The sequence below is a fragment of the Oncorhynchus mykiss genome, chromosome 9 (assembly GCF_013265735.2).
Source record: "Oncorhynchus mykiss isolate Arlee chromosome 9, USDA_OmykA_1.1, whole genome shotgun sequence".
NCBI classification, from domain to species: domain Eukaryota; kingdom Metazoa; phylum Chordata; class Actinopteri; order Salmoniformes; family Salmonidae; genus Oncorhynchus; species Oncorhynchus mykiss.
In genome coordinates, this window is record NC_048573.1 from 76043501 (window position 1) to 76069118 (window position 25618).

Consider the following 25618-nt stretch of genomic DNA (forward strand, 5'->3'; position numbering starts at 1 on the left):
TAGCTCACTTGCTGGTTTGATAAATAACATTGCCTGAAACCTGAAGATTTGTGTGAGCTTTTCGAGTGAATGCCTATAGTCGTGTGACACACCGGCGGAAGAAAAGAGACGTGGGTTCAGGCCCAGTTGGTCACATCCCAGGGATGTGAGACAGCCAAGGGTAAATAATAGTAACATGTCGTCTCACTATTGGCACACACATAGACAATTAGTTAAGCACCGCGGGCAAAGCAGCGCGTTGGTTTACTGCATGGAAAGTGAATGGTACAATTCTACATTTTGGGAAAATAAATAGCGGCAAAATACCAGCGTCATAAAGGCAGACCATAGCAGGCTTCCAAACAAACTAAATAGGTCTATTTCATTGGATGGTCTGGCTCTCCTTTACATCTAATATAAAAAATAAATGTAAAAAAAATGTTTTATCCTATATCTAAGTATTTCTCTACCAGTGTGTGTCTGGTCCTGTTTGACCGTCGTTGGCAGTTTGTGTAATGCGCTTCTTTTTTTTCCGTATCACGCGCCATCTACTACACCTTCCACAGTGACGCATAGCGCTGTTCCAGTCTCCTTCCCCCTACCGAGGGCTTTTCCGGTTGTTACGGCTCCCTCCCCCTGCTCCGCAATTTCTCTTATCAACGAGCAAGGCGGCCAGGATGGATATTGTGAATCAGGTAGGGGCTCTGAACATCTAGAAACATAACGGACATTTACTGCTGTTTAAATATCAACTGTACGAACCGGTTATGAGCGTTGCTATGTAGTTATCTGGGATATTAGAATTATCAGGTAAATCCGCGGAAAGCCCCCCCCCCCCCCCCCCCCCCCCCCTTATGATGCAGACGCTGTTTGTTGACTGAAATACAGCACATCCTTATAATTACTGAGGGAATGGGTGTTTATGCGTTTGTGTCAAATTAAACACACTATCTTGTGGCTATGCCGGGTAAAATGATAAGTATGTAATGTTATTCTTTAATGTTATGTCAGATACAGTCATCGGTGGACTATGGATGGTGATATAACGGTATCCCCATCATATACATGTACGCACAGATAAATTATGGACCGAAATATCTTTGTCTATCTGTCGTCCAAATATGTATTTGTTCATATGAATAAAATATTTTTTTAAATTCTGCAATCCTGGCATTATATTATCCGCTTATAAAGCGGGCCTGGTAAAGGCTATGTGCAGCTGTCATTTCATTTCAGATTGCGTTGTAAAATGGCAGTTCACCTTTATTCCCTACATGGCTGTATAGACTAGTGATTCTTCTTTTAGGATGCCTGGAATGCTATCTGATACATCATGTAGGCCTATAGCAGGGATATTTCTCTCGACATTCGTTGGGTGAATTTAAGAACTGAATAAATCGTTTTAGTAAAATGACTGTCCAATGCCCTCAAGTGTTAAAACATGAAATGGGTGTCTGCATTTTCGTCATATTAACACCGTATTGCTTCTAGTTGGATCCTATCATCATTTAAAACGAACGAAGCAATTAAATGATACGTTTGAGTGGGTAACAATCGGTAGTTATTATTGGTAATTGTTCGCATGATAATGCTCGTGGTTTCTGACTGAGCATCACTAGCTATACCACAGGAGTTTAAAGCGTAATGGTGTCATGTCCAATCCAAGCCGCACCTTTTACCAGGCCCAGTCTCCCCGGGGTCGACGTTAACGGCAGGCCATGACTTGGCGTATTCACACCTCACTCTCTGTACTCAAACATTTCGATAGTTGGCCCATCTGTGCTCAAATATTTAGGCTATATACCATGTTTTATAGCCGATATGTGGACATTTTTATAAAATATTAAAACCCACAGACGCAAAACAAATATCCAATCATCATGTTGTCTATTTCATTAAAGGTGCAACGTCATACATACCACAGCCTCCTCACCGAATATACGATATATCTTATTGTAATCTGAACACATGATGAGACGGAATAGGCCTACTATTGAGAATAACATACAACTCATGTAAAGGCTGTAGACATATGCAGATGATGGTGAAAATAAATAATGCATGAAAATGCAATATACACTAAACACTAAGAACACCTTCCTGATATTGAGTTGAAAGCATTCCACAGGGAAGCTGGCCCATGTCAGTTGATGTCAAATTGGCTAGATGTCCTTTGGGTGGTGGACCATTCTTGATAAACATGGGAAACTGTTGAATGTGAGAAAGTCCGACAGCGTTGCAGTTTTTGACACACTCAAACCAGTGCGCCTGGCAACTACTACCATACCCAGTTCAAGGGCACTTAAATATTTTGTTTTGCCCATTCACCCTCTGAATGGCACACATACACAATACATGTCTCAATTATCTCAAGCCTTAAAAATCTGTCTTTAACCCCGTCTCCTCCCCTTCATCTACACTGATTTTAAGTGGATTTAACAAGTGACATCAGTAAGGGATCATATCTTTCACCTGGATTCACCTGGTCAGGCTGTCATGGAAACAGCAGGTGTTCATAATGTTTTGTAAACTCAGTGTATTGCCTTCATCCCCACTCGGACCTGTTGCTAATAGGCCTATGTTGTAATGATAATAGACACTTCATTAGTCCCACATCTTTACTCTGGATGATGATGTGGGCGGGTGGATGGGTGGGTGAATCATTCTTTCATCATAGGAAAACAATGATTGTCTGTGTGTCTGTTGTATGTAGGCTACCATGTAGAGAGACGTCATTTCACATGGCCTATAAGATATATAGATAGATGCACCGTTATGGCCCTGAGAAACATCATATGGGTTTAATAATCAGTCATTGTGTTCTCTCTATCGGTATACAGACTCTCTGTTGAGAATCATATATTACCGCTGTAGGCTTATAGAGATGATGGTGACAGAAACAAAATGATGTGTTTACTGTGTGTCTTCTGTGATCGCTTCTTCAAGGGACATTTAAAATATCAGCTTCGTAATAATCATCTCCAGCACCAACCCCAACATTCACATATGTGAGAAAAACGAGGAAGATAAGTTTTTCCAATGACGTCATCAGTGCGCATCGTGTGATTTTAACCAATTGTGAATAGGCATTGCCTAGTAACTGCCTACTAATTGTCCTCTAATTGGTTGATAATGTCATTGGAAACATGTATCTTCCTCTATTTATTTTACTACAAAACATAGAAACTCGCCGTTTTCACATACAGTGGAAGTCGGGAAGTTTACATACACTTAGGTTGGAGTCGTTAAAACTCGTTTTTCAACCACTCCACACATTTCTTGTTAACAAATTATAGTTTTGGCAAGTCGGTTAGGACATCTACTTTGTGCATGACACAAGTCATTTTTACAACAATTGTTTACAGACAGATTATTTCACTTATAATTCACTGTATCACAATTCCAGTGGGTCAGAAGTTTACATACACTAAGTTAACTGTGCCTTTAAACAGCTTGGAAAATTCAATTATATCATGGTTTTAGAAGCTTCTGATAGGCTAATTGACATAATTTGAGTCAATTGGAGGTGTACCTGTGGATGTGTTTCAAGGCCTACCTTCAAAACTCAGTGCCTCTTTGCTTGACATCATGGGAAAATCAAAAGAAATCAGCCAAGACCTCAGAAAAACAATTGTGTAGACCTCCACTAGTCTGGTTCATCCTTGGGAGCAATATGCAAACGCCTGAAGGTACCACGTTCATCTGTACAAACAATAGTACGCAAGTATAAACACCATGGGACCACGCAGACACCATACCGATCAGGAAGGAGACGCGTTCTGTCTCGTACTTTGGTGCGAAAAGTGCAAATCAATCCCAGAACAACAGCAAAGGACCTTGTGAAGATGCTGGAGGAAACGGGTACAAAAGTATCTATATCCACAGTAAAACGAGTCCTATATTGACATAACCTGAAAGGCCACTCAGCAAGGAAGAAGCCACTGCCCCAAAACCGCCATAAAAAATGCCAGACGGTTTGCAACTGTACACAGGAACAAAGATTGTACTTTTTGGAGAAATGTCCTCTGTTCTGTTCTGAACTGTTTGGCCATAATGACCATCGTTATGTTTGGAGGAAAAAGGTGAGGTTTGCAAGCTGAAGAACACCATCCCAACCATGAAGCACGGGGGTGGCAGCATCATGTTGTGGGGGTGCTTTGCTGCAGGAGGGACTGGTGCACTTCACAAAATAGATGGCACCCTGAGGCGGGAAAATTATGTGGATATTTTGAAGCAACATCTCAAGACATCAGTCAGGAAGTTAAAGCTTGGTCGCAAATGGGTCTTCCAAATGGACAATGACCCCAAGCATATTTCCTAAGTTGTGGCAAAATGGCTTAAGGACAACAAAGTCAAGGTACTGGAGTGGCCATCACAAAGCCCTGACCTCAATCCCATAGAAAATGTGTGGGTTCAACTGAAAAAAACGTGTGCGAGCAAGGAGGCCTACAAACCTGACTCAGTTACACCAGCTCTGTCAGGAGGAATGGGCCAAAATTCACCCAACTTATTGTGTGAAGCTTGTGGAAGGCTAACTGAAACATTTGACCCAAGTTAAACAATTTCAAGGCAATGCTACCAAATACTAATTGAGTGCATGTACACTTCTGACCCACTGGGAATGTGATGAAAGAAATAAAAGCTGAAATAAATCATTGTCTCTACTATTATTCTGACATTTCACATTCTTAAAATAAAGTGATGATCCTAACTGACCTAAGACAGGGAATTTTTACTCTGATTAAATGTCAGGAATTGTGAAAAACTGAGTTTAAATGTATTTGGCTAAGGTGTATGTAAACTTCCGACTTCAACTGTATGTTGATGTTGGGGTGGTGCTGATGATGATGAATATAGTGGCATTTCCTGATTAACAGGTTGCAATGTTAATAGACGTTTGATTAGACCCACTTATATCTGTATCATTTCAGTAGGCCTACATTAGTACAGTTGTTCTCTACTTCTGCTGTCTGTGTAGTGCTTCATTATTATATTACACGGATCAATGATGAATGGCTGTTTTGTTATGATTTGGAATCATCGTTGTTATTTTTCTTTCTTCTCCAGTTGGTTGCAGGCGGACAGTTCAGAGTCCTCAAAGTTCCCCTGGGCTTCATCAAAGCTCTAGAATGGGTAAGTCAATGTTCTCCTGGGCTTCGTCAAAGCTCTAGAATGGGTAAGTCAATGTTCTCCTGGGCTTCATCAAAGCTCTAGAATGGGTAAGTCAAAGTTCCCCTGGGCTTCATCAAAGCTCTAGAATGGGTAAGTCAACGTTCTCCTGGGCTTCGTCAAAGCTCTAGAATGGGTAAGTCAATATTCCCCTGAGCTTTATCAAAGCTCTAGAATGGGTAAATCAATGTCCCCCTGGGCTTTTGTCAAAGCTCTAGAATGGGTAGGTCATCTCCCTCTCTCTCTCTCTCTCTCTCTCTCTCTCTGTCTCTCTCCTCCTCTCTCTCTCTCTTTGTCTCCCCCCCCTTTTTCTCTGTCTCTCTCCTCCTCTCTCTGACCCCTCTAACTCTAATCTCCCCCTCTCGCTGGTCTCTCTCTGACTCTCCCCTCTCTCTCTCACCCCCTCTCTCTCTGTCTCTTTCCTCCTCTCCCTCAGTCGCTCTCCTCTCTCTCTGTCTCTCTCCCCCCTCTCTCTCTGTCTCTCTCTCGCTGTCTCTCTCCCCCTCTCTCTCTCACCCCCTCTCTCTCTGTCTCTCTCCTCCTCTCTCTGACCCCCTCTAACTCCAATCTCCCCCTCTCTTTTGTCCTCCCACTCTCCTTCTCTCTGGCCCGTCAATTACATTTCCATTTCATTTTAAGGGACTTTATTAACATGGGAAACATATGTTTACATTGCCAAAGCAAGTGCAATAGATAATAAACAAAAGTGAAATAAACAATAAAAAATTCAGAGTAAACATTACACTCCAAAATAATATCATATTGTCATATTAAGTCATATTATGTCATATTAAGTCATATTATGTCATATTAAGTCATATAATGTCATATTATGTCATATTAAGTCATATTATGTCATATTAAGTCATATGTCATATAATGTCATATTATGTCATATTATGTCATATTAAGTCATATTATGTCATATTATGTCATATTATGTCTACATACAGTGTTGTGACGATGTGCAAATAGTTAGTTTACAAAAGGGAAAATAAATCAACATAAATATAGGTTGTATTTACATGGTGTTTGTTCTTCACTGGTTGCCCGTCTCTCTCGCTCTCTCAACAACACTAGGTCCAGAGTTAGTCTCTAACTAGGAACAACACTAGGTCCAGAGTTAGTCTCTAACTAGGAACAACACTAGGTCCAGAGTTAGTCTCTAACTAGGAACAACACTAGGTCCAGAGTTAGTCTCTGACCAGGAACAACACTAGGTCCAGAGTTAGTCTCTGACTAGGAACAACACTAGGTCCAGAGTTGGTCTCTGACCAGGAACAACGCTAGGTCCAGAGTTAGTCTCTAACTAGGAACACCACTAGGTCCAGAGTTAGTCTCTGACCAGGAACAACACTAGGTCCAGAGTTAGTCTCTGACCAGGAACAACACTAGGGCCAGAGTTAGTCTCTGACCAGGAACAACACTAGGTCCAGAGTTAGTCTCTAACTAGGAACACCACTAGGTCCAGAGTTAGTCTCTGACTAGGAACAACACTAGGTCCAGAGTTGGTCTCTGACCAGGAACAACACTAGGTCCAGAGTTAGTCTCTAACCAGGAACAACACTAGGCCCAGAGTTAGTCTCTAACTAGGAACAACACTAGGTCCAGAGTTAGTCTCTGACCAGGAACAACACTAGGTCCAGAGTTAGTCTCTAACCAGGAACAACACTAGGTCCAGAGTTAGTCTCTGACCAGGAACAACACTAGGTCCAGAGTTAGTCTCTGACCAGGAACAACACTAGGCCCAGAGTTAGTCTCTGACTAGGAACAACACTAGGTCCAGAGTTAGTCTCTGACAAGGAACAACACTAGGTCCAGAGTTAGTCTCTAACTAGGAACAACACTAGGTCCAGAGTTAGTCTCTAACTAGGAACAACACTAGGTCCAGAGTTAGTCTCTGACCAGGAACAACACTAGGTCCAGAGTTAGTCTCTGACCAGGAACAACACTAGGTCCAGAGTTAGTCTCTAACTGACTCTATAGCCACTCCTACTGAGGATGGTAGCTGACTCTATAGACACTCCTACTGAGGATGGTAGCTGACTCTATAGACACTTCTACTGAGGATGGTAGTTGACTCTATAGCCACTCCTACTGAGGATGGTGGCTGACTCTATAGCCACTCCTACTGAGGATGGTAGCTGACTCTATAGCGACTCCTACTGAGGATGGTAGCTGACTCTATAGCCACTCCTACTGAGGATGGTAGCTGACTCTATAGCGACTCCTACTGAGGATGGTAGCTGACTCTATAGACACTCCTGACAATGGTAGCTGACTCTATAGCCACTCCTACTGAGGATGGTAGCTGACTCTATAGTCACTCCCACTGAGGATGGTAGCTGACTCTATAGCCACTCCTACTGAGGATGGTAGCTGACTCTATAGCCACTCCTACTGAGGATGGTAGCTGACTCTATAGCCACTCCTACTGAGGATGGTGGCTGACTCTATAGACACTCCTACTGAGGATGGTAGTTGACTCTACAGCCACTCCTACTGGGGATGGTAGCTGACTCTATAGCCACTCCCACTGAGGATGGTAGCTGACTCTATAGCCACTCCTACTGAGGATGGTAGCTGACTCTATAGCCACTCCTACTGAGGATGGTAGCTGACTCTATAGCCACTCCTTGTGAGGATGGTAGCTGACTCTATAGACACTCCCACTGAGGATGGTAGCTGACTCTATAGCCACTCCTACTGAGGATGGTAGCTGACTCTATAGACACTCCTACTGAGGATGGTAGTTGACTCTACAGCCACTCCTACTGAGGATGATAGCTGACTCTATAGCCACTCCTACTGAGGATGGTAGCTGACTCTATAGTCACTCCTACTGAGGATGGTAGCTGACTCTATAGCCACTCCTACTGAGGATGGTAGCTGACTCTATAGCCACTCCTACTGAGGATGGTAGCTGACTCTATAGCCACTCCTACTGAGGATGGTAGCTGACTCTATAGCCACTCCTACTGAGGATGGTGGCTGACTCTATAGCCACTCCTACTGAGGATGGTAGCTGACTCTATAGCGACTCCTACTGAGGATGGTGGCTGACTCTATAGCCACTCCTACTGAGGATGGTGGCTGATTCTATAGCCACTCCTACTGAGGATGGTAGCTGACTCTATAGACACTCCTACTGAGGATGGTAGCTGACTCTATAGCCACTCCTACTGAGGATGGTAGCTGACTCTATAGACACTCCTACTGAGGATGGTGGCTGACTCTATAGCCACTCCTACTGAGGATGGTAGCTGACTATATAGCCACTCCTACTGAGGATGGTAGCTGACTCAATAGCCACTCCTACTGAGGATGGTGGCTGACTCTATAGCCACTCCTAGTGAGTATGGTAGCTGACTATATAGCCACTCCTACTGAGGATGGTAGCTGACTCTATAGCCACTCCTACTGAGGATGGTAGCTGACTCTATAGCCACTCCTACTGAGGATGGTGGCTGACTCTATAGCCACTCCTACTGAGGATGGTAGCTGACTCTATAGCCACTCCTACTGAGGATGGTAGCTGACTCTATAGCCACTCCTACTGAGGATGGTAGCTGACTCTATAGCCACTCCTACTGAGGATGGTAGCTGACTCTATAGTCACTCCTACTGAGGATGTTGGCTGACTCTATAGCCACTCCTACTGAGGATGGTAGCTGACTCTATAGCCACTCCCACTGAGGATGGTAGCTGACTATATAGACACTCCTACTGAGGATGGTAGCTGACTCTTTAATCTGAGCCTAGAGGAAAGTGTTTGTCCTCAAGGCTGGAGGCAAGACAAAGTAATTACGCTACTCAAGAGTGGTAAAGCAGCCTTTACTGGTTCTAACAGCAGACCTATACGCTTGCACCCAGCTCTTAGCTTAACTTTATGGAAAAAATTGTGTTTGACCAAATACAATGCTACTTCTCTGTAAACAAATTAACAACAGACTTTCAGCATGCTTGTAGAGAAGAGCACTCAGCATGTACTGCACTGACACAAATTACAGATGATTGAAAGAAATTGAAAGAAATTGATAATAAGAAGATTGTGGGAGCTGTACTGCTAGATTTCAGTGCATCCTTTGATATTGTTGACCATAACCTGTTGTTAAAAAAACGTATGTTATGGCTTTTCAACCTCTGGCATATCGTGGATTCAGAGCTATCTATCTTATAGAACTCAGAGGGATTTCTTTAATAGTAGCTTCTCTAATGTCAAACATGTAAAGTGTGGTGTACTGCAGGGCAGCTCTCTAGGCCCTCTACTCTTTTCTAATGTCAAACATGTAACGTGTGGTGTACCGCAGGGCAGCTCTCTAGGCCCTCTACTCTTTTCTATTTTTACCAATGACCTGCCTCTGGCATTAATCAAAGCATGTGTGTCCATGTATGCTGATGATTCAACCATATACGCATCTGTAACCACAGCTAATGAAGTCACTGAAGCCCTTAACAAAGAGTTGCAGTCTGTCTTGGAATGGGTGGCCAGTAATATACTGGTCCTGAACATCTCTAAAACTAAGAGCATTGTATTTGGTACAAATCATTCCCTAAGTTCTAGACCTCAGCTGAATCTGGTAATGAATGGTGTGGCTGTTGAACAAGTTGAGGAGACTAAATTACTTGGCGTTACCTTAGATTGTAAACTGTCATGGTCAAAACCTATAGATTCAATTGTTGTAAAGATGGAGAGGTCTGTCCGTAATAAAGAGATGCTCTTCTTTTTTGACACCACACTCCAAAAAGCAAGTTCTGCAGGCTCTAGTTTTATCTAATCTTGATTGTTGTCCAGTCATGTGGTCCGGTGCTGCAAGGAGAGACCTAGTTAAGCTGCAGCTGGCCCAGAACAGGGAGCCACGTTCTGCTCTTCATTGTAATCAGAGGGCTGATATAAATACTATGCTGCCAGTCTCTCTTGGCTAAGAGTTGAGGAGAGACTGACTGCATCACTTCTTGTTTTTATAAGAAACAATGTGTTGGAAATTCCAAATTGTTTGCATAGTAAATTTACACACAGCTCTGACACACACACTTACCCCACCAGACACGCCACCAGGCATCTTTTCACAGTCCCCTTATTGCATGGAACTTCCTTCCATCTCATATTGTTCAAACAAACAGCAAACCTGGTTTCAAAAAACAGATAAAGCAACACCTCACGGCACAACGCCTCTCCCCTATTTGACCAAGATAGTTTGTGTGTATAAATTGATATGTAGGCTACGTGTGCCTTTTTAAAGAATGTATGTAGTTCTGTCCTTGAGCTGTTCTTGTCTATTGATGTTCTGTATTATGTTTCATGTTTTTTTGTGGATCCCAGGAATAGTAGCTGCTGCTTTTGTAACAGCTAATGGGGATCCTAATAAAATACCAAATACCAAACAGAGTTGGCCTCTACCCAGAAACAACACTAGGCCCAGAGTTAGTCTCTGACCAGGAACACCACTAGGTCCAGAGTTAGTCTCTGACCAGGAACACCACTAGGTCCATAATCTGAGACTTTTTGAAAATCAATAATGGAACAGCTATTGGAAAGCAGCACCATTCCACTTCTGTTTGTGCTATGGGACCTCTCCTCCTATAAGGCGACATCAGTACATCTTATATGAGATTCATATCTGTCTCCCGATTGGCGCAGAGGTCTAAGGCACTGCATCTCGGTGCTAGAGGCGTCACTACAGACCCTGGTTCGATTCCAGGCTGTATCACAATCGACTGTGATTGGGAAGTCCATAGGGCGACGCACAATTGGCCCAATGTCATACGGGTTTGGGTTTGGCCGGTGTAAATGAGAATTGGTTCATAACTGACTTGCCTAGTTTAATAAAGGTTAAATAAAATGATCCGAGATGTGTCTTCTGAATAGGAGTGAAGAAGCTGAACACATCCTGGAAATAAGAAGGCAGTGGCTTCAGATAGTATCAGGCCTATACTCAGTAACTGTGACAACCACACATTGACGAGAGTAATAGCGCCGTCCGGTGGCCGTCGGCAGTCACGACACCCTGGACCAGTCGCCATGACATCACAGTGTCTGCTTCTGAAATGGCTCCAATGTTCTCTTGTTAGTTACACTATTTTTTCATTTTTTTCTACCAGAGCCTATGTCCTTCAGGAGGAGGGAGGATAGCGGGTGAGATTATCTGAACATTGTCACTTGGAGTCGTGAATGAGTGGGCGCCGCGTACGCCCTCCCACGCGCACACACACACACACACACACCAATAGGAGGATGCGACAGATGGCAGTGAGATGTAAAAGCAGCTAGATTCTCCTCCATCCAATCCGATCTGGTCTGTCCTACGACATCACATGCTACGCTAACCTCATCTCTTAGTGGGGGGGTGGTGGATCTACTGGATTTAATACATCTACTGGGGGGGGGGGGGCGGGTGGATCTACTGGATTTAATTACTGGGGGGTTTGTGAAATGATAGTGGTTGCTTGGCCATAGGCCTCGGGTGTAGGCCTCAAATGGGACACTTTTCCCTTTTATAGTGCACTACTTTCTACCAGGGCCTTGGTTCAAAGTAGTGCACTATGTAGGGAAAAGGATAAGTATTTTACTACATGTATTATTATTATTATGATATATGTGTTTCTCTTATTACCATAAACTGTGATTTACTTTATGTTATATGACCCTTAATCACGTAACTGAAATTCACAGGCTAGTGTAAAGTGAGACAATTATAGGGCCATTATTTTAACTCTGTTTTTATCCTTCTATTCTCTCCTTTCCTGCAGATCTTTGCCATCTTTGCATTCTCAACATGTGGGAGTTACTCCGGGATGTTCAAGATGAGTGTGGAGTGTAAAAACAGGACCGAGAGCGACCTGAGTATAGAAGTGGAATTCGAGTATCCTTTCAGGTTAGTCAAGTTCTCTGGGTTTTTAGGTTGACTAGCATTAAATGTGTCTATGTTTTACGTCCAAAAAGGCACCCTATTCCCCATAGGGACCTGTTCTGCATAGGGACCTGTTCACCATAGGGACCTGTTCCCCATAGGGACCTGTTCACCATAGGGACCTGTTCACCATAGGGACCTGTTCACCATAGGGACCTGTTCTGCATAGGGACCTGTTCCCCATAGGGACCTGTTCACCATAGGGACCTGTTCCCCATAGGGACCTGTTCACCATAGGGACCTGTTCTGCATAGGGACCTGTTCTGCATAGGGACCTGTTCCCCATAGGGACCTGTTCTGCATAGGGACCTGTTCCCCATAGGGACCTGTTCCGCATAGGGACCTGTTCCCCATAGGGACCTGTTCTGCATAGGGACCTGTTCCCCATAGGGACCTGTTCTGCATAGGGACCTGTTCACCATAGGGACTTGTTCACCATAGGAACCTATTCCCCATAGGGACCTGTTCACCATAGGGACTTGTTCACCATAGGGACCTGTTCACCATAGGGACTTGTTCACCATAGGGACCTGTTCACCATAGGGACCTATTCCCCATAAGGACCTGTTCACCATAGGGACCTGTTCACCATAGGGACCTGTTCAAAGAATAGTGCACTATGTAGGGAATAGGGTACCATTTGAGACACCTCCTGTGTTTTGCTGCTAATGTGACAGACTGGTTGTCTCCTTACCGCCAAGACTGTGTTAGCCCACTGATCTAAAGCATAGGCATTAAGTCAGGGAGTTAACGCAAGTCTTCAGATCTCAGTGAGTGTTGTTCACCAAACTACCTTCACTGTACTATGTCAGAATGTCATGATACAGAATGTCATGATACAGCATGTCAGAATGTCATGATACAGAATGTCAGAATGTCATGATATAGCATGTCAGAATGTCATGATACAGAATGTCAGAATGTCATGATATAGAATGTCAGAATGTCATGATACAGAATGTCAGAAAGTCATGATACAGAATGTCAGAATGTCATGATACAGAATGTCAGAATGTCAAGATACAGAATGTCATGTTACAGAATGTCAGAATGTCATGATACAGAATGTCAGAAAGTCATGATACAGAATGTCATGATACAGAATGTCAGAAAGTCATGATACAGAATGTCAGAATGTCATGATACAGAATGTCATGATACAGAATGTCAGAAAGTCATGATACAGAATGTCAGAATGTCATGATACAGAATGTCAGAATGTCATGATACAGAATGTCATGTTACAGAATGTCAGAATGTCATGATACAGAATGTCATGATACAGAATGTCATAATGTCATGTTACAGAATGTCAGAATGTCATGATACAGAATGTCAGAATGTCAAGATACAGAATGTCATGTTACAGAATGTCAGAATGTCATGATACAGAATGTCAGAAAGTCATGATACAGAATGTCATGATACAGAATGTCAGAAAGTCATGATACAGAATGTCAGAATGTCATGATACAGAATGTCATGATACAGAATGTCAGAAAGTCATGATACAGAATGTCAGAATGTCATGATACAGAATGTCAGAATGTCATGATACAGAATGTCATGTTACAGAATGTCAGAAAGTCATGATACAGAATGTCATGATACAGAATGTCATAATGTCATGTTACAGAATGTCAGAACGTCATGATACAGAATGTCAGAATGTCATGATACAGAATGTCAGAATGACATGATACAGAATGTCATGATACAGAATGTCAGAACGTCATGATACAGAATGTCAGAATGTCATGATACAGAATGTCAGAATGTCATGATACAGAATGTCAGAACGTCATGATACAGAATGTCAGAATGTCATGATACATAATGTCAGAATGTCATGATACAGAATGTCAAAATGTCATGATACAGAATGTCAAAATGTCATGATACAGAATGTCAGAATGTCATGATACAGAATGTCAAAATGTCATGATACAGAATGTCAGAATGTCATGATACAGAATGTCAGCATGTCATGATACAGAATGTCAGAACGTCATGATACAGAATGTCAGAATGTCATGATACAGAATGTCAGAATGTCATGATACAGAATGTCAGAATGTCATGATACAGACATGTCAAAATGTCATGATACAGAATGTCATGATACAGAATGTCAGAATGTCATGTTACAGAATGTCAGAATGTCATAATACAGAATGTCATGTTACAGAATGTCAGAATGTCATGATACAGAATGTCAGAATGTCATGATACAGAATGTCAGAATGTCATGATACAGAATGTCAGAATGTCATGATACAAAATGTCATGATACAGAATGTCATGATACAGAATGTCAGAATGTCATGTTACAGAATGTCAGAATGTCATGATACAGAATGTCAGAATGTCATGATACAGAATGTCAGAATGTCATGATACAGAATGTCAGAATGTCATGATACAGAATGTCATGATACAGATTGTCAGAATGTCATGATACAGAATGTCAGAATGTCATGATACAGAATGTCAGAATGTCATGATACAGAATGTCAAAATGTCATGATACAGAATGTCAAAATGTAATGATACAGAATGTCAAAATGTCATGATACAGAATGTCAAAATGTCATGATACAGAATGTCATGATACAGAATGTCAGAATGTCATGATGCAGAATGTCAGAATGTCATGTTACAGAATGTCAGAATGTCATGATACAGAATGTCAGAATGTCATGTTACAGAATGTCAGAATGTCATGATACAGAATGTCAGAATGTAATGATACAGAATGTCAGAATGTCATGTTACAGAATGTCAGAATGTCATGATACAGAATGTCAGAATGTCATGTTACAGAATGTCAGAATGTCATGATACAGAATGTCATGATACAGAATGTCATGATACAAAATGTCAGAATGTCATGATACAGAATGTCAGAATGTCATGATACAGAATGTCATGATACAGAATGTCAAGATACAGAATGTCATGATACAGAATGTCAGAATGTCATGATACAGAATGTCAGAATGTCATGATACAGAATGTCATAACGTCATGATACAGAATGTCAGAACGTCATGATACAGAATGTCAGAATGTCATGATACAGAATGTCAGAATGTCATGATACAGAATGTCAGAATGTCATGATACGGAATGTCAAAATGTCATGATACAGAATGTCAAAATGTCATGATACAGAATGTCAGAACGTCATGATACAGAATGTCAGAATGTCATGATACAGAATGTCGGAATGTCATGATACAGAATGTCAAAATGTCATGATACAGAATGTCATGATACAGAATGTCAGATTGTCATGATACAGAATGTCAGAATGTCATGATACAGAATGTCAGAATGTCATGATACAGAATGTGATGATACAGAATGTCAGAATGTCATGATACAGAATGTCAGACTGTCATGAATCAAAATGTCAGAATGTCATGATACAAAATGTCATGATACAGAATGTCATGATACAGAATGTCATGATACAAAATGTCAGAATGTCATGATACAGAATGTCATGATACAGAATGTCATGATACAAAATGTCATGATACAAAATGTCAGAATGTCATGATACAGAATGTCATGATACAGAATGTCATAATACAGAATGTCATGATACAGAATGTCAGACTGAAAGCACTTTGTGACAGCTGCTGATGTGAAAATGGGCTTTGGTGATCTTCGTGTGCTGCTGCTCGGCCACGGAAACTCATTTCGTGAAGCTCCCGATGAACAATTCTTGCACTGACGTTGCTTCCAGGGGCAGTTTGGAACTCGGTAGTGAGTGGAGGACAGACGATTTTTACGCGCTACACGCTACCAACTGACTGGTAGGAAAGGTGGCATCCCATGACGGGTGCTACGTTGAAAGTCACTGAGCTCTTCAGTACGGACCTGTTCTACTGCCAATGTTTGTCTATGGAGATTGCATGGCTGTGTGCTCGATGTTATACATCTGTCAGCAACGGTTGTGGCTGGAGTAGCCAAATCCACTCATTTGAAGAGGTGTCCACATACTTTTGGTCAAGTAGTGTATATGTGTTTTCATTGATTGATTGAGAATCTCTTGCTCCTCTGTCTCCATCTTCATCTTCCTCTCTTTCTTCAGGCTTCACCAAGTGTACTTTGACGCCCCGACCTGTAAAGGGGGTCCCCCCGAGCGTCTCTTCCTGGTTGGTAACTACTCTTCCTCGGCAGAGTTCTTCGTCACCATCGGTGTGTTTGCCTTCCTCTACTCCATGGCTGCCCTCAGCGTCTACGTCTTCGCCCTGGAGAAGTACCGAGAGAACAACAAGGGACCACTCATCGTGAGTGGGGTTGGCGGGGGGGCGGGGGGGGGGGGGGGGGGGGGGGGTTGGATGTGTGTGTGTTGTTGCATTTACAGTTAAAGGGTAAATTAAAATATATTTGCAATTTAATCTCTTTTTTTATTTCCTCACATTAATGTTCACCGTTTGTAGCCGTCGATTTTGAACATTCGACTTCATCCCGTCTTCCTGTGTGTATTTACCGCAGAGATCCTATACGTCGCTAGCGTCGGATGTCACAGACCTGTATAGCTTTAGAATGTGCTGATCGTGGCGGCCATCTTGATCGGGTGTTCTATATGTCATTGTATGAGTTTTGAACCTCGTTTCCTCGTTTCCTGTGTGTGTGTTTCCACTTTCCGCCGCAGGATTTTGGCGTGACGTGTGTGTTCACCTTCATGTGGTTGGTCAGCTCCGCTGCGTGGGCTAAGGGCCTGTCGGATGTCAAGGCGTCCACGGACCCTGAGAAAGTGGTGGATCTGATCTCAGCCTGCGACGAGGAAGGGAACCGCTGTCGTGAAGTTCACGACCCCGTCATGTCTGGACTCAACACCTCCGTCGTGAGTGTCTCGGTTTTAACAGCTAGGTTCTTCTTCAACGCCATAGCAGTTTATTGTAGCAGTGATCTTACCTTGTGAGTGTCTCTGCTGTGTTCGGTTGCAGTACAATAATATTGTCTTACGTTACATTCATTGTAACAGAGATGTTACATTACATTCATTGTAACAGAGATGTTATATTACATTCATTGAAATTAGAAACAATACCATTGAAACATTGAAACATTGAAAAGAGAAATTTGATATGAATGATTCATCAGCAGAATCCATGTTTTTAATAATAACCCTCTCATGTGGAATTGTTGACATCTCCCACATCTTTTTGATCTCTCTGGATCCTTGGTAATGTCATGAGAGATCTCCCTGGATCCTTGTTAATGTCCTGAGAGATCTCCCTGGATCCTTGTTAATGTCCTGAGAGATCTCCCTGGATCCTTGTTAATGTCCTGAGAGATCTCCCTGGATCATTGGTAATGTCATCAAATCAAATCAAATCAAATGTATTTATATAGCCCTTCGTACATCAGCTGATATCTCAAAGTGCTGTACAGAAACCCAGCCTAAAACCCCAAACAGCAAGCAATGCAGGTGTAGAAGCACAGTGGCTAGGAAAAACTCCCTAGAAAGGCCAAAACCTAGGAAGAAACCTAGAGAGGAACCAGGTTATGTGGGGTGGCCAGTCCTCTTCTGGCTGTGCCGGGTGGAGATTATAACAGAACATGGCCAAGATGTTCAAATGTTTATAAATGACCAGCATGGTCGAATAATAATAAGGCAGAACAGTTGAAACTGGAGCAGCAGCACGGCCAGGTGGACTGGGGACAGCAAGGAGTCATCATGTCAGGTAGTCCTGGGGCATGGTCCTAGGGCTCAGGTCAGTCATGAGAGATCTCCCTGGATCCTTGTTAATGTCCTGAGAGATCTCCCTGGATCCTTGTTAATGGAATGAGAGATCTCCCTGGATCCTTGTTAATGGAATGAGAGATCTCCCTGGAGCCTTGTTAGTGGAATGAGAGATCTCCCTGGATCCGTGGTAATGTCCTGAGAGATCTCCCTGGATCCTTGTTAATGTCCTGAGAGATCTCCCTGGATCCTTGTTAATGGAATGAGAGATCTCCATGGAGCCTTGTTAATGGAATGAGAGATCTCCCTGGATCCGTGGTAATGTCCTGAGAGATCTCCCTGGATCCTTGTTAATGTCCTGAGAGATCTCCCTGGATCCTTGTTAATGGAATAAGAGATCTCCCTGGAGCCTTGTTAATATCATGAGTCAGCTTGTTCTCAATTTTTAAACCATTGCATACTGTAGCTATGACATAACTATGTAATGTAGCGTATATAGGCCCCCTAGGTCTGTATACAAATCAAATTGTATTAGTCACATGCGCTGAATACAACAGGTGTAGTAGACCTTACAGTGAAATGCTGAATACAACAGGTGTAGTAGACCTTACAGTGAAATACTGAATACAACAGGTGTAGTAGACCTCACAGTGAAATGCTGAATACAACAGGTGTAGTAGACCTCACAGTGAAATGCTGAATACAACAGGTGTAGTAGACCTCACAGTGAAATGCTGAATACAACAGGTGTAGTAGACTTTACAGTGAAATGCTGAATACAACAGGTGTAGTAGACCTCACAGTGAAATGCTGAATGCAACAGGTGTAGTAGATCTCACAGTGAAATGCTGAATACAACAGGTATAGTAGACCTCACAGTGAAATGCTGAATACAACAGGTGTAGTAGACCTCACAGTGAAATGCTGAATACAACAGGTGTAGTAGACCTCACAGTGAAATGCTGAATACAACAGGTGTAGTAGACTTTACAGTGAAATGCTGAATACAACAGGTGTAGTAGACCTCACAGTGAAATGCTGAATACAACAGATGTAGTAGACCTCACAGTGAAATGCTGAATACAACAGGTGTAGTAGACCTCACAGTGAAATGCTGAATACAACAGGTGTAGTAGACCTTACAGTGAAATGCTGAATACAACAGGTGTAGTAGACCTTACAGTGAAATGCTGAATACAACAGGTGTAGTAGACCTTACAGTGAAATGCTGAATACAACAGGTGTAGTAGACCTTACAGTGAAATGCTGAATACAACAGGTGTAGTAGACCTTACAGTGAAATGCTGAATACAACAGGTGTAGTAGACCTTACAGTGAAATGCTGAATACAACAGGTGTAGTAGACCTTACAGTGAAATGCTGAATACAACAGGTGTAGTAGACCTTACAGTGAAATGCTGAATACAACAGGTGTAGTAGACCTTACAGTGAAATGCTGAATACAACAGGTGTAGTAGACCTTACAGTGAAATGCTGAATACAACAGGTGTAGTAGACCTTACAGTGAAATGCTGAATACAACAGGTGTAGTAGACCTTACAGTGAAATGCTGAATACAACAGGTGTAGTAGACCTTACAGTGAAATGCTGAATACAACAGGTGTAGTAGACCTTACAGTGAAATGCTGAATACAACAGGTGTAGTAGACCTCACAGTGAAATGCTGAATACAACAGGTGTAGTAGACCTTACAGTGAAATGCTGAATACAACAGGTGTAGTAGACCTTACAGTGAAATGCTGAATACAACAGGTGTAGTAGACCTCACAGTGAAATGCTGAATACAACAGGTGTAGTAGACCTTACAGTGAAATGCTGAATACAACAGGTGTAGTAGACCTTACAGTGAAATGCTGAATACAACAGGTGTAGTAGACCTCACAGTGAAATGCTGACTTACATGCCCCTAACCAACAACGTTGTCAAAAAATAATACGAATAAGGATAAAAAATAAAAGTAACAAGTCATTTTTTGCAGTGTAATTAAACTACATAAACCAAAAGTAAGTGGACACCTGCTCATCAAACATCTCATTCCAACATCATGGGCTTTAAAAAAAATGTGTCTCCACAAAAGTGGAGCAAATTTGACCACAACAATTACCGTGGAATATCTGTCAGCAGGAATATCTGAAAAATCCTCTGCAGTATCATCAACAGCATCGACAAAATGTCCTGAACAAATGTCAAATTTTCTTCTCACCAAAATACCGTACAACAGACCATGTGTACACCCTGCAGACTCTTATTGACAAACAAAACCAAAAAAAAAGCTATGTTTTCTCATACTCTGTTGATTTAAACAAAACTAATTGAATAATTTTGGCGAGAGAGTCTGCTGGACAAAATGATGGAAAGTGGTGTTTTGGGAGAAAAACATACAACGTTATAAAATCCATGTACACAAACAACAACACAAACAACAAGTGTGCGGTTAAAATTGGCAAAAGCACACACATTTCTTTCTACAGGGTTGTGGGGTGAGACAGGGATGAAGCTTGAGTCCCACCCACTTCAACATACAGTGCATTTGGAACACTTTTTCCACATTTTGTTACATTACAGACTTATTCTACAATGGATCAAATTGTGTGTTTTTTTCCCGCTCATCACTCAATACCCCGTAATGCATCACAATACATCATAATGACATCACAATACCCCATAATGACATCACAATACATCATAATGACATCACAATACCCCATAATGACAAAGCAAAAAAAAAATGTATAAACCCCCTGGGAATATTACATTTACAGTATATTTCAAACCCTTTGTACTTTGTTGACGCACCATTGAAAGCGATTACAGCCTCGTATCTTCTTGGGTATGACGCTACAAGCTTGGCACACCTGAATTTGGGGAGTTTCTCCCATTCTTCTCTGCAGATCCTCTCAAGCTCTGTCGGGTTGGATGGGGAGCGTCGGTGCACAGCTATTTTCAGGTCTCCAGAGATGTTTTATCGAGTTCAAGTCTGGGCTCTCTCATTCAGAGACTTGTCCTGAAGCCACTCCTGCGTTGTCTTGACTTTGTGGTTAGGGTGGTTGTCCTGTTGGAAGGTGAACCTTCACCCCAGTCTGAGGTCCTCGGCGCTCTGGAGCAGGTTTTTATCAAGCATCTCTGTACTTTGCTCCGTTCATCTTTCCCTCGATCCTGACTAGTCTCCCAGTCCCTGCCACTGAAAAACATCCCCACAGCATGATACTGCAACCACCACGCTTCACCGTAGGGATGGTGCCAGGTTTCCTCCAGACGTGACGCTTGTCTTTCAGGCCAAAGAGTTTAATATTGGTTTTATCAGACCAGAAAATATTTTTTTCTCATGGTCTGAGAGTCCTTTAGGTGCCTTTTGGCGAGCTGTCACTCCAAGCGGGCTGTCATGTGCCTTTTACTGAGGAGTGTCTCCAGTCTGGCCACTCTACTATAAAGGCCTGATTGGTGGAGTCCTGCAGAGATGGTTGTCCTTCTAGAAGGTTCTGCCATCTCCACAGAGGAAGTCTGTAGCTCTGTCAGAGTGACCATCTGGGTCATGGTCACCTCCCTGACCAAGGCCCTTCTGCCCGATTGCTCAGATTGGCCGGGCGGCCAGCTCTAGGAAGAGTCTTGGTAATTTCAAACTTCTTCCATTTAAGAATGATGGAGACCACTGTGTTCTTGGGGACCTTCAATGCTGCAGAAATGTTTTGGTACCCTTCCCCAGATCTGTGCCTCGACACAATCCTGTCTCGGAGCTCTATGAACAATTCCTTCGACCTCATGGCTTGGTTTTTGCTCTGACATGCACTGTGAACTGTGGGATCCTATATAGACAGGTGTGTGCCTTTCCAAATCATATCAATCAATTGAATTTACAGCAGTGTACTCCAATCAAGTTGTAGAAACTTCTCAAGGATGATCAATGGAAACAGGATGCACCTGAGCTCAATTTAGAGTCTCATAGCAAAGGGTCTGAATACTTACGGTAATAATATATTTCAGTTTTTTATTTTTGTTTTAATTTGGAAACATTTCTTAAAACCTGTTTTCACTTTGTCATTATGATGTATTTTGTGTAGATTAATGAGGATTTTTGTTTTTAATTTTAGAATAAGGCAAAATGTGGATAAAGTCAAGGGGTCTGAATACTTTCAGAATGCACTGTACAGTATAGTGTATCTTTTAGATATCTCTCCCTCTCTCTTTATCCTTCCCCCTCTCCCCCCTCTCTTTCTCTCCCCTCCCTCTCTCTCTCTCTCTCTCTCTCTCTCTCTCTCTCTCTCTCTCTCTCTCTCTCTCTCTCTCTCTCTCTCTCTCTCTCGCTGTCTCTCTCCCCTTCCCCCTCTCTATCACTCTCTCTCCCCCCTCTCTTTCTCTCCCCTTACCCCTCTCTATCTCTCTCTCTCTCCCCACTCTCCTCTCTGTCTCTCTCCCCCCTCTCTTCCCTCCCAGTATCTACAGTACTTCATAGTAATCTCAGCATTTCTCTCTCTCTTCTTCCCAGTGTTTTGGCTTCATGAACCTGGTGCTGTGGGGAGGAAACCTGTGGTTCGTCTTTAAGGAGACCGGCATCATCGCCCCCTTCATGCGCGCCCCTCCTCCCCAGGAGAAGCAGCCCGCCCCAGACTCGTACGGTCAGCAAGCGGGGTACGAGCAGGACCCGTACGCCGGTTCCCAGGGTGGCTACCAGCCAGAATACAACCAGCAGCAGCAGGGGTACAACCAGGAGGGCGGAGAGTACGGACAGGCCCCCACCTCCTTCGCCAATCAGATGTGAGGGGGAGGAGGAAAGAGGAAGTGTGGAGGCAGCTGGCGACGGGTGAGTCACATCATTATATTACTTTGGTTATTAGACAGTGACGATGCTGATATAGATCTTATGAAGTGTTATTATGAGGTATTGATTTTGAGATGTTATGAATAATATTTTAATGCTTTTATATGATATTATTTAAATTCCTACAAAAAAAATCTTTAAACTCTGTGTTTTAATTTAAGCTTTATCAATTAAACAATACAAAAAGACCCACATTGACTACAACTCAGCGTTCAACACCATAGCGCCTTCCAAGCTCATCACTAAGCTAAGGATCCTGGGACTAAACACCTCCCTCTGCAACTGGATCCTGGACTTCCTGACGGGCCGACCCCCAGGTGGTGAGGGTAGGTAACAACACATCTGCCACGCTGTTCCTCAACACTGGGGCCCCTCAGGGGTGCGTGCTGAGTCCCCTCCTGTACTGCCAGTTCACCCATGACTGCGTGGCCAAGCATGACTCCAACACCATCATTAAGTTGGCTGACGACACAACAGTAGGCCTGATCACCGACAACGTTGAGACAGCCTATAGGGAGGAGGTCAGAGACCTGGCAGTGTGGTGCCAGGACAACAACCTCTACCTCAACGTGATCAAGACAAAGGAGCTGATCGTGGACTACAGGAAAAGGTGGGCCGAACAGGCCCTTATTAACATCGACGGAGCTGAAGTGGAGCGGGTCGAGAGTTTCAAGTTCCTCTGTGTCAACGTCACCAACAAACTATCATGCTCCAAACACGCCACGACAGTCGTGAAGAGGGCACGACAACACCTTTTCCCCCTCTGGAGACTGAAAAGATTAGCCATGGGTTCCCAGATCCTCAAAAAGCATGTGACAAATTCAATCTGATTTGATTTTGATATCACACAATAATTATACATGATGAACCCAATTAGGATTCTCCGTTTTTTTTGTTCTCGACCTACACTTTCTACTCAACAACTGGATAAAAATAGAAGTAACAGAATTGGGTTTCGGTGACGGTGGCGGTGCAGCTACCTTCCACTCGTTAATGTTTCCTGTCTTCTCTTTCTCTCCACAGAGAGTCAGCGGGGAGAGACTCGAGAGTGTGGTGCCTGAAAACTACAGTACCCACAATGCCACACTCCTTCCTGTGTGTTTGTTCGTGCATATGTCTGTGTGCTGAGTAAATGAGGGAGGGGGTAGAGAGTTACCTAAACACAAAAACGGAAGGGAGGGGGGAGGGACTAGATGTTAGTTATTGTAACTGGGGAAAAAAAGACAGTACATGAAGAAAAACTTGAACACAAAATGTGGAAAAATATTTAAAAAATAAAATTGTAAAAAAAATTGATTACAATGTTGATAATATTAATATTAAAATCTGAGAGAATGTATTTGTCTGTGCTTTATAGATGTCACTATGAACAAATATATAGACAAATATTTGGTAATGCTATGTATGGAACTATTCAAATGTTTGTTTTTGAGTTTAGTAAATAAATAATCGTAACAATAATTCTGCCAAACAATGATTGCTCCTCCGCGCAACAGTTTGCACTTTTTAAAATTTTATTTTGGTACAAATTCTTCTTTGTAATTTTGATCCAATTTTTTATTTGATTAATCTGCTTGTTTAGATGTGTTTCTACATCGGTGAGATTACAGAGGAACAGAGAAGAGGTTGATGGACTAAAACCAGTGTCATTATATATACACGGGCCATGAAACAAATCAAACACGACCAAAAGAGTCATTAAGGAATCATTGGTTTATTGATATTTTTCTTCCCTCAGTCTAAGCTTTCTGAACCTTGTTTTGGTTGAACTTGTAAAGCCCAAGCATTACAGTAGGAATACAGTAAAGAACATGCATTACAGTAGGAATACAGTAAAGTCCATGCATTACAGTAGGAATACAGTAAAGAACATGCATTACAGTAGGAATACAGTAAATTATGAACTGCTAGAGGAGCATGGTACCGTTGAATATTCATCTAGTACAATGCTCTCTCTCTCTCTCTCTCTGTCTCTCTCTCTCTGTCTCTATCCGTCTCTTTCTCTCTCTCTTTATCCGTCTCTCTCTTTCTCTCTCTTTATCCGTCTCTCTCTCTCTGTCTCTCTCTCTCTCTCTCTCTCTCTCTCTGTCTCTCTCTCTCTCTCTCTCTCTCTCTCTCTCTCTGTCTTTATCCGTCTTTATCCAGCATGACACACGTCTGCACCCCTTGGATCTCTTAGAGCAAAGGGGTAGTGCCAATTCAGGAAGTGATTTGATATTCAGTTCCTGATTGGACAAAAAATTAGCATCTTGTATTTCAAACCCGCTTCCTTGTATCGACTTCCTGTACTGACTCTGTTATAACCCAGTAATGATCTACTGTAGTATTTATCCTTCCAACTAGAGAGAGGCAGATGTGATGATCCTTTACATATCAGACTGCTTGTTTAGATGTCCTGAAGACTCCAGCTCGCTGAAACTGCAACATGACACCGTGCCAGACCATTTACTGACTCTGAAGTTTAGTTTCAGTTTGTGCAAAGTTTTACTCTTGATATAGAAACGAAACATTCCAAAACACACACCTCTCTCTCCCCCTCTCCCACCTTTCTCTCTTTCTCTCTCTCTCTTTCTCTCTCTCTCTCTCTCTCACACTGCACCACATACTATGTTAAGTTTCTCTTTTATAAATATGCTATTCAGATACTCTGTTGTTGGTGGTGTTTGATGTGTCTTGTCTCAATGCCTTGGGTTGTGCTGTATTTATTGTGTATGATATATATATATTTAGCATTGATGATGATGTTGACAACAATGGTTACTTATGGCTAAACAACAGGTTGACCAAAATGACCCTGAAATCTGTTGTCTTCTTCTATGGAATCCATGTGGGGGAAAACTGTCAATAAAGAGGATGTTATCATGGGCACGGTTGTCATGGTTTTCTAATTTCACTTCTTCTTCTGAGCCTCCTTGGCAGGACCGTGGCCCGCACCGTGCGCGGCACCGTACTCAAAATCTACCGCAATTAAATTAATACTTTTGTACTGCTATTGTAGCCAAATTCTCCAGAATATTT

The 25618-nt window shown here is 42.4% G+C and overlaps 1 protein-coding gene across 2 annotated transcripts; it reads left to right on the forward strand.

Annotated features, from left to right (window-relative positions):
- The first annotated feature begins 559 nt into the window (after nt 1–559).
- On the forward strand, nt 560–25466 carry sypa (synaptophysin a). Of its 2 annotated transcripts, XM_036989058.1 has the most exons (7): nt 560–674; nt 5047–5112; nt 11899–12023; nt 16162–16360; nt 16729–16920; nt 22268–22582; nt 23624–25466. In XM_036989058.1, exons 1-6 carry the CDS (start codon nt 657–659, stop codon nt 22538–22540), a joined length of 873 nt encoding a protein of 290 aa, XP_036844953.1. In that variant the 5' UTR covers nt 560–656; the 3' UTR covers nt 22541–22582; nt 23624–25466. The 2 variants fall into 2 exon arrangements, with proteins under 2 accessions (XP_036844953.1, XP_036844954.1); XM_036989059.1 differs by lacking the exons at nt 560–674; nt 5047–5112 and adding an exon at nt 5194–5241.
- Nucleotides 25467–25618: the final 152 nt, after the last annotated feature.